This window comes from Bos taurus, unplaced genomic scaffold (assembly GCF_002263795.3).
Source record: "Bos taurus isolate L1 Dominette 01449 registration number 42190680 breed Hereford unplaced genomic scaffold, ARS-UCD2.0 Super-Scaffold_1723_ScbfJmS_2085, whole genome shotgun sequence".
NCBI lineage: Eukaryota > Metazoa > Chordata > Mammalia > Artiodactyla > Bovidae > Bos > Bos taurus.
Window position 1 is genome coordinate 6,734,139 of NW_020192292.1, and position 9,978 is coordinate 6,744,116.

A 9,978-nucleotide genomic window follows, 5' to 3' on the forward strand; every position below is an offset into this window, starting at 1 on the left:
ATTCATGTTTTCAGTTTTTATCCTGCATAGGAGTGGAATTACTGGATCACATATAGTTCTACTTTTAGTTTTCATAGTAACCTCAATACTGGAAAACTTGATTCTTAAAAATAGATTCCTTGGTGCTCCTATTTTAAATAAAAGAGCAATCCCAATAGAAGTTAAAAATTGATAAGGAATTTAATGCATAGTGAAAATTTAAGATACACACCAAGAGTGAACCCTAACGTAAAAGATGGACTTTGGGTGATAATGTTCATCAATTGTAACTGATGTATCACTGTGGGAAGGATGTCCATAGAGGGGGAGGCTGTGCATGTGTGGTGGCAGGGGTGTGTGGGACCTCTCTGTACTTACCATTGAATATTGCTGTGAATTTAAAACTTCTCTATAAAATAAAGCTTATTAATTAGTAACATATCCAGGTCAATGAGCTTAAAAAAAGAACTGGAAGTTTTCTGGGTAACTTGTAACTAAAAAAGAACAGAAGTATAAGAAATCTCTCAACTACTGACACCTTACCCAACCATTTTTTGGAAAGTGGTACTTGGTTTTGATGCTGAAGAGACTGATAAACGAGTAAATTAGTGCTCTCGACATGCTGATAAAAGTAGTACAATAGAGAGTTCTATGGGCAAACAAGTATGGAAGCATTGGGTTTAACCAAATCAGTTTTCCTGTATTACTCTTCTCAGAGCTCTCAATACACCAGAATATACAGTGAATGGCCAGAAATAGGGATATTTAAGAAACACTTTTCAAACATACTTGATGATGGAACCCCAGAATACGTTTTTGGAGACGTAACTGAGGTTATGGAAAACCACTGGAAAGGATTTTCATAAGATAGTATTAATAACACAATCAAATATTTGAATTTTAGAGAGATCACCCTAGAAACAATGTAAAGGAAGAATTGTGGGTGATCCAGAAATAGGGCAGGGGACCACATGAGGGGTTACTGCAAAAGCCCAGCTGAGAAAAGTTAAGGGCCTGCTTAGGGCAGGAAGATAACGGTAGAGCAGAAAGGATGACTGCTGTAGCTTGTAGCATGGAACTGAAGCAAAACACAGAGTTTTCTTGGAGCGCGACTAGGTTTGGTTACTCAGATTTGCTGTAATACAATCCCCAAAGGGAAATTTAGGGAAGGTTTCAGGGACTGCGCTCTATGTATTAAAATGGGCATTTGTGTGTGCCATGAGTTGGCATAATTACTGAAACATCTTCACACAGAAGTGCCTGGGTGGGGAGGGCTTAGGTCCTGTTGTCCACTTCTATAAGCTATGCTTATTGTGTTTCTATGGTAACAACGCCTCTGCAGCTGCTGCTATTTCAATATAATTGATTGAGACACCACACTGCAATTGCAGGGCTCCTGAAAGCTGTCTTACACTTGTTTCATAAAGGTGATTGCTGCTCCTTTAGCATCCATTCTAGCTGGAAAAATCCTAGGGTAACAATTTCTTAATAAAATAAAAGCAAGTTACTTGGTTTCCTGAGGGGGGAAAGAAAAGGCGGTTTAAAGAGCTTTAGGGGAGCCAGGCTTCCTGTCAATTGTCTAATTATCCACAAATAATCACTCCTGCAAATATTTTTAACTCCAGTTCTTTGGTACCAATTTCTTACTGAGCTGGACTCTGCTGAAAAGTTGTGTCCTTTCATGCTGACTTTACTGGCCTAATAGATTGCCTTGCAATCAAACCAATTTTTTTAAAAAAGCTGCAGAACGGGATTTATATACAACCAACCACTTTATACTCTGTAATGTCTCTGAAAGATCCAAGCTAGATTGGGTACTACCACAACCTCATTCCACACAGCCCAGGTTAGAATACCTAAAAACTCCAACCAGTAAGAATAACATTGATAGCAAAGTTAGAGACAGTGAACTACAGTGGGAAATGAGCTGGACAGGTGTCAAGACACAGGGAGCTCTTCCTTTCTCCTTGACCAACTCATGTCACTTTGGACAATGCACTTTATCCCTCGATATCTTCCTCCATCTGTAAAATGGGTATGCAAATACTGACATACTTGCCTCACTAGGACATTTTGAAATAATTTTGCATACGTTTTCATATTTACAGAGCACCTTCACAATCATGATCTTACTTATTCATGTGCTCATTCTTTCAACAAATATCATTGAGAATCTGTTACGTGCCTGAGTTTCTGCCAGATTCTGGCAATACAGATGGCCCTGCTCTCAGGAAACTGCTACTCTGATGGAGGACACAGGAAAGTAAACAATTAAAGCACAATGTAATAGACATTATTAGAGGTATAAGTGTAGAATGCTTTGAAATCCTTACAATGGCTTGTGAAACAAACAGAGAAGCAGTGATCATCCCAGTTTTACAGATGAGGAAACTGAGATTCAACAAATACAATGACTTGTCTAAGATCACGAACCTAGTTAATGGTAGCCTGAGAACCTGAACCCAGCTTTCCTGATTCCTCACTGAAATGTTCCTCTGCTGTAGAAGTCTATATCCAATGCTTTGCAAAATAATCAAGGGATATTATGTGTACTGACAATGCATAGCCAGTGCAGAATACAATGTTGATTCATCAACAGTAGAGTCTGTAGCACTGACAGAAGAACTGGTGGGGATGGAGGCATGAGTAGAAGATATCTGTGTAGTTGAAATCAATTGCAGAATGATGTGATAAAATATATCATTGTATAGAGACTTGGTGATCTCCTAGGACTGTAGCACCATTAACCCCCAAATATTTTGGAATTCTGGGCTAGACTCCAAACAAAATAAATGAACCAATATGGTCCTTACTCCACTGGGGGATAAAGGGACTTTAGATCAAAAGCTAAGATTATTGATCTAATCAAAGGCACCTACTTTTGATCTGATACACATGCACAAACACACACACACACGTATGTGTGCTCAGTCATGTCTGACTCTTTGTGGCCCCATGGACAGCAGCCCACCAGGCTCCTCTGTCCATGGAATTTCCCAGGCAAGAATACTAGAGTGGGTTGCTATTCCCTTCTCTAAGAGATCTTCCTGACCCAGGGATTGAACCACATTTCTTGCATCTCCTGCGGTGACAGGTGGATTCTTTACCACTGTGGCATCTGGGAAGCCCACATATATGTGTGTATTTGAGGGAATAATGAGCAAAAGAAAAGTGATAGGAGAAAGAAAGGAAGGAAAGGGGGCTGCTCCTCAAAGTAAGGGCAGATACATGATTCCAGGTGGGAAGAACAACTCTGAGATGTGTGGGGGCTTTTGGAGGACAAATCACTGGTAATTGGAGCTGTGACAGTTACAGGAGATAGGTAGAGCACAGTTCCATCCTAAGATATTCCTAAACCAGGCAGAAAGGCCTAGTCACAATCAGTTAAAAGGAATATATCAATACACGGCAGTGGTCCCTTTTCTATAGCCCATGCCCACTTGCACTTTCATCACTTTCATCATTATCATCAAACTAATATTTTAGGGCTGGTATCATTTACAATGTGCTTTCTAATGAATGTTTTCATATAATACAGCGATTCTATTAGGTAGGTATTAGCCTTTACCATGTTGCAGATGAAGAAACCAAGTCTCAGACAGGTCCAAGAACTCACCCAAGGTCACTCAAGTGTAAGATTCCAGCTGTTATTGACTCCCAATCTAATCAACAATTCTGAGATCACAGCAGATCCTAAATGCGTGACATTTTGATTGGCATCTTTCTGAGGAAATTTTAGGGACTGGCCTTCATTTCATTAGCAACACATTTTCAAGTCATCTCTTAGGGTTGGTTGCTTCTGAAAAGATTTCCACAGATGGCTAACCCCATCTATTTCATTTTCAATTCTTATTATCCCAATCAGAATGACACTGCCTGACCTTGTCCCTCAATTCTGGAGACTCATAAGGAGGCTTGTAGCCTTCTATCCCTGACTAACTTGCCTACAAATATCAGGCAGTAAAATGATTTAATGATGAGTCTCAAGAATGCCTTCTGTTTCACCTTTTGTTACATGCTGTTTTCGTTAATGATGTGGCTAGCCTGATGCTTGGAAAAACAGTTTAAGCTCTGTAATCTCTTTCTTCCCCCTGACCACAGTGAATAATTTTTGGCTCTTCATTTTGTGGTTTCTCCTCAGATATTTAGAGACAAATAACCTGCCTGATTACCAACTTTCTTCTCAACGGCACAGATCAAATCACACTCCTGGAGGCAGGAGATTGATGGCAGGGAACTAGTGCCCTAAAAGTGGCCAATTAGCTCCTGATTACCCGAGTTATATCTTGCACTGCAGGAGGTCAGGCCATATCATTTTTATAGATGCTTGTAATATGTTGGTATTATTTATTGTCAGCTTATAGAATGTTCAGTGCTGTGCTGGCCTGACCTAAAGCCTTGTTCTCAGAGATCCATCTCCATCAGCCTGACAGGGCAGGAGGAAGCCTGGCTGCACAGGCAGCTGAGACATGTGCTAGAGGTCTGTGTTTTAGGATCGTGCTACTCAAAAGTCAAGTGCCCATTCCAAACTCTACCACTGCATTCTAATCAGGTCTTCCAGGTGATGATCAATTCTCGTGTAGGAGCATTTTTCTTGGGATTATGGCTGACAGGGAGTGAATTTTCCCCCGTCTCCTTTTTTAAAAAACCAAAAAATGCTGCAACCCTTGATTAAGAAGCAACATGGCCACCTAGGGACACACACAAGAGACTTCATCCCCCGTTACTAGAACGTGGTATACTGTCAAAAGAGCCATGGGATGGTCTGAAGAAAGGGCAGTAAATACAAGCAGGAGGTTGCTTTTGGAGACTTTGGAAGCTGGTAACTCTTGGAAACTTTTGGGGATCCATTTTGGGGAGCTCTATAAACACTATCAAAGGCTAGAAGGTGAGGTTGCAGGCTGGAGCCTGGGAAGAAGACTTGCTAATTGTGTTCACTCTGGGGACAACACAGAGCAGCATCAGGTATTCAGTTAGTGCCGACCAGGTAAGAACTTGAAAGTGCAAGAAGAAGTGCTTGAGGAATGTGAGTGTTTGGAGCTGTGGGGACACATTCATGACAGATGTTATTCTTGAACACCTACTGTGAGTCAAGCACTCCATTAGGGGCTTTACATCCACTATCTCATTATACCCACTTATTTGGTTGGGGCTATTATCATCACCATTTTACGAATGAAGAAGCTGAGGTTTGGAGAGAGAAGTCATTTGTTTAAGTTCATACAGCAAGAAAGAGGTTGAAAAGATTCCAGCTCAAGTCTGATGGACTCCTTAGCCAACTCTGCTGCTGTTCGAGAAAGGTTTTTACCCTGCCACAAAGATCATGGCTTATCTTCCTCTTCTGGTCTTTGAAAGACCAGAGTAGCTGTGGTTTGCCTAAGGGCAGCCTTTTCTAGCTCTATGATGCCTGGGCAGAGACCAGCTTTGCCTGCAGGAGCTTTGGGCTTTCTATCAAGAAACCTGGATTGGTGATCCCTACTAAAGACAAAAATGAGTAAGACTCATAGATTTTCTAAAATTCTGCCACTTGCTGGCTTTTTCTCCCAGAATAATGTAAATCAGAAAATGAAAATAAATGTCAAAAATGCTGAGATATAGAAGACGTTATCTTCAAGTGTTACATTGCTCAGCCAAAGATTTGCCTGAATAGCCTTACTTTAAAATCTGTATAGCTCTCCTGCTCCTGCCTGGAGTGTCAGGGTGACAACTTTTCAGTCAGAAGGAGAGTGTGTGGGCCTCATGTTCAGGGAGCAGATGGCTTCCAAGTGCTTTTCACAAAGCACGTTTCCAACCTGGAAGGCCAGGATTCTGGGAGCACTCTCACTGTTTCAGACACTTTATCTCTGCTCACCTATTCAACAACACCCCTTCTTTGGCTGCAGTGATTCTGTTCACAAAATTGGTCTACAGCTGTGTTAAATGATGTCCAAATGAAAACGATGAACTCTTTGAAAACAACTCAGATCCAAGAGTCCTCTGGCCTCAGATGGGCCTGTGAAGGGCTGAAGTGATAGATTCTTTAATAAAGTGAGAAAAATCTGCTCATTCATTCAACAGGTTTTAATCAAGGACCTACTATGTGTCTGGCCCTGTGTTCAGCCCCTAGGAATGCAAAGATACATAAGACATTTCTGTCTCCAAGGATTTATTGTCTTATTGGATGAGATTGGCAAGTTGTAATACAATGTTACAGGTGATGCTGAAGTGACCCAAGAACCAAAGTAAAATTGCTCCTGTATCTAACACTTGAAAATTTGAACACCAAAATAAATTGTTTTAGTGTTGAGTTATAACCCAAAGTATAATCAACTCCCATAATTCCAAATGGAAAATGAATGATTGAATAAATTAATGAGTAGAAGGGATAAATCTTCCTTATAGAATAATTCTAATTAAAATGTGGAAGGATGAGAGAAATATAAAATCACTGTTAGAATACTATAGTGATAAATACTGCAGGCAAGATATGAGGAATGCTAAAGTTAATAGGTGAAACTTTAAGTCAAAATGGGATAAATGTATAGCCTCAAAGTATTCCCCAAAATATTTATTAGTTACTGTGGTAGTTTTAACAAATGTCCACAAATTATTTGCTGCTTTTTCTTCCAGGAAGTATAACTCTGTTCCTCTCTTCTTGTGTGTGGGTTGGACTTAGTGACTCACTTCTAATGAATAGAGTATGGAAAAGGAACGATAATAACTTTACAGTGGAAAAACATGACATTTTGAAAAATATCTGACCAGTACTCTTCAGAAGTGTCAAGGTTAAAAATAAGGAAAGAGAGAGAAACTGTCAGATGGGAGAGAACTAAAGAGACATTGACAGCTAAATGCAATGTCGGATCTTGCTCTGGCTCCTGGCACACAAAAAGGATATCAGTGGAAAACAAACTTTAGTTTGTTTGGGGTAGACAATATGATTCCTAGTCCTGGTCATATATTGAGAGTTTACAGTGGTGTTTTACCTTGGTCTCTTGCCTTGGATTGGCTCACAGAAAAACCAGACCTGTTCCAACTAGCCCTGAAAGCTTTCAGGTACACTCTGAAACTAATGGTCGATAAAGCAAGTTTGGGTCCAATAGAAGACTGTAAAGAGTTGATTAACTGCCTTGAAGAATACGAAAGTGACTGGTACATAGGTTTGGTATCTGATGAAAAGTGGAAGGAAGCAGTTTTACAAGAAAAACCATACTTGTTTTCTCTGGGATATGATCCTAATATGGGAGTTTACACTGGCAGAGTACTTACCCTTCAAGAATTATTGATCCATGTTGGGAAGTTAAATGCTGAAGCTGTTAGAGGTCAGTGGGCCAATCTTTCATGGGAATTGCTTTATGCCACAAATGATGATGAGGAACGTTATAGTATACAAGCTCATCCACTACTTTTAAGAAACCTTACAATACAAGCAGCTGATCCTCCCCTGGGATATCCAATTTATTCTTCAAAACCTCTCCATATACATTTGGTTTAGAGGCCATTTGACTTGTAAATGTATTGTGAGCAAATGAGATGTGTTTATTTTTTCATTCTAGAAAAGTTATCATTGTGATTCCTTGTACTTCACTGGACTTCCCTCTCTCCTCCCACAAGTCAGATGCCTGAGAAAAGCTAAGCTCTATAAAGTTGATTTTCTTAGATAACGTAGTGGTATAAAACAACAACTTTATGTATAACATAAAAGTTAGAATTAGTTGGCCAATATTTGTGCCCTATGGATTGTGGTAGGCTTTGGTAAATATAAAACATTTGTATAAGATTATAAAATGAATTTTTTAATGCTTTCTTTAATGTGTGATAAGTGACTTGCCTTAGAGTAGTCAACAACTATGTAATTTTTACATGCTTAAAAGATATACATATCAGTGTTTTTTATGTAATAATAATGGATCCTACTGAAGGTTACAAAATGTATATATATTTATTTGAAATATATTAAATTTTATAGAAAAAAAAAAAAAGAAAACTGGTGAAATCCAAGTAAGTTCTATAGTTGAGTTAGTAGTATTGTACCAATGCTAATTTATTTCTTAGTTTTAATTAATATGTAATGAATCCGTGAGACGGTAACATTAGAGAAGCTAAGTGAATGATTTGTGGAAACTGCATTACATTTGCAACTCTTTTGTAAATATAAAAGTATTTCAAAAGAAAAAGTGTAAAACTGTTACACTGCTGCTGCTAAGTCGCTTCAGTCGTGCCCGACTCTGTGCGACCCCATAGACGGCAGCCCACCAGGCTCCCCCGTCCCTGGGATTCTCCAGGCAAGAGCACTGGAGTGGGTTGCCATTTCCTTCTCCAATGCATGAAAGTGAAAAGTGAAAGTGAAGTCGCTCAGTCGTGTCCGACTCTTAGCGACCCCATGGACTGCAGCTACCAGGCTCCTCCATCCATGGGATTTTCCAGGCAAGAGTACTGGAGTGGGGTGCCATTATAAGCACATGAAAATAAAGCCAACCTTTGAATATTACTGGGGAGTTTTCAAGAGGAAGTGAGGTTTGAGTCTTGAAAGAAAAGTAGAGGCTTGCTAGGTAGACAAGGCAGGGGAGGCAACTCCACAGAGGACACTCAGTACACTGAGTCCCTTGGGAAAACTGCAGCGGCATGAAACAGTTTCCCAGTTTGGAGAAGCAGACTAGCTACAGGATTTGGGATTTCCATTTCTTAGAGACACATTGTCCTAGATTTCCAGCTCTCGCTGAAAGTGTTCTCCTCTCTTCCAAGATCAGACTCAGCAGAGAAGGATGTATGCTGAACTTCTCAGCTAGTTTCATATTCTCTTCTTCTCTTTGGGTGTTTTCTTTCTCTATCCATGTTGGCTCACTGATAGTGAGCTGTCATTCTGGCAAGCAGAGATACCATACATGGGCGAGAAATTAAAATGAAAAGAGCTGGTGATGAGCATTATTTATAATTTGAATAGTCTCTGTTGAATATAATAGCCGAGCTGTTAAGCCAACTCCTAATGCCTTCAGACAATAGTAAAATGCTCCTCAATTATAACGGTGTGTTTGAGAGACTGATGCTGTGTGGACCATAATGGGGTTGGGGATACAGTGGAGGAGGAGACATGACAGGAAAAAAGCTTAAAGCAAATGAAATGTTTCAGGATATCCTGTCCCTTTGGCCTACCCACCTCAGCACCCCACCCCACCCCCTTTTCTCTCCCTAGCATATCTAACAAGTTGTTGGCCGGGAACATAAATGTCCACTAGAGAACAGAATTATATTCTTTAGGGCTTGAGATGAGAAAATTTACCTCCAGAAGCTTAAATGGGAAATAAGACATAGACTCCTGAGATTGTGCATGAGAGCTGATCCAAGATGGTGCCCTCTTCCATTACAGCCTCAAATGGCTTCTGAGCCAAGATCATTTCAGGGAGATTTGAGGCCCCTCTCTTGAAGGGTAGCTTATGTCCTACTCTGAAGAAGAACTATAAATATACAAAATATGATTATTGCAGTGCAGAAGAGAGACATAAGACTTTAGAGCTCAGGGAGAAAGAAGGACTGGTGATCCTATGGGCCTGACTACTTTCAGGACATTTTTTGTATTTCCAGAGCACCTTGGGCTTACCCCAACCAAAGCACTCATCATAGTCTATTTTTCCTGCCTATTTGCCTTTCTCACTAGATTGTGAGACCTGCAAGGGTGGGGACTGTGTCTCAATAGTGTCCTTAGCACCTACTATAGAGGTTGGCACAGAGTAGATGCAGAGGACTGTTTGTTGAATTCATTCACCTATTTCATAAATAATTATGATATACCTACTTTGATGGTTACTTCTATGTGTCAACTTGAGTGGGCCATGATGTGTCCAGATATTTGGTCAACATTATTCTAGGCAACTCTGCAAGGGTATTTATGGATGAGATTAACTTGAATCTGAACCAAGTGAAGTAGAATGCCTTCCATGATGTGAATGGGCCTCATTTAATTAGTTGAAAAGCCTGAATAAAACAAAAATGCTGACTCTCCTGTGGGTAAAAGGGAATTCC

The 9,978-nt window shown here is 40.0% G+C and overlaps 1 protein-coding gene across 1 annotated transcript; it reads left to right on the top strand.

Moving 5' to 3' along the window:
• Positions 1-6,799: 6,799 nt before the first annotated feature.
• LOC112445817 (pecanex-like protein 4) lies at positions 6,800-7,490 on the top strand. Its single transcript, XM_059884536.1, has one exon. It carries the CDS (start codon positions 6,815-6,817, stop codon positions 7,451-7,453), a length of 639 nt encoding a protein of 212 aa, XP_059740519.1. The 5' UTR covers positions 6,800-6,814; the 3' UTR covers positions 7,454-7,490.
• The last annotated feature ends 2,488 nt before the right edge of the window (positions 7,491-9,978 follow it).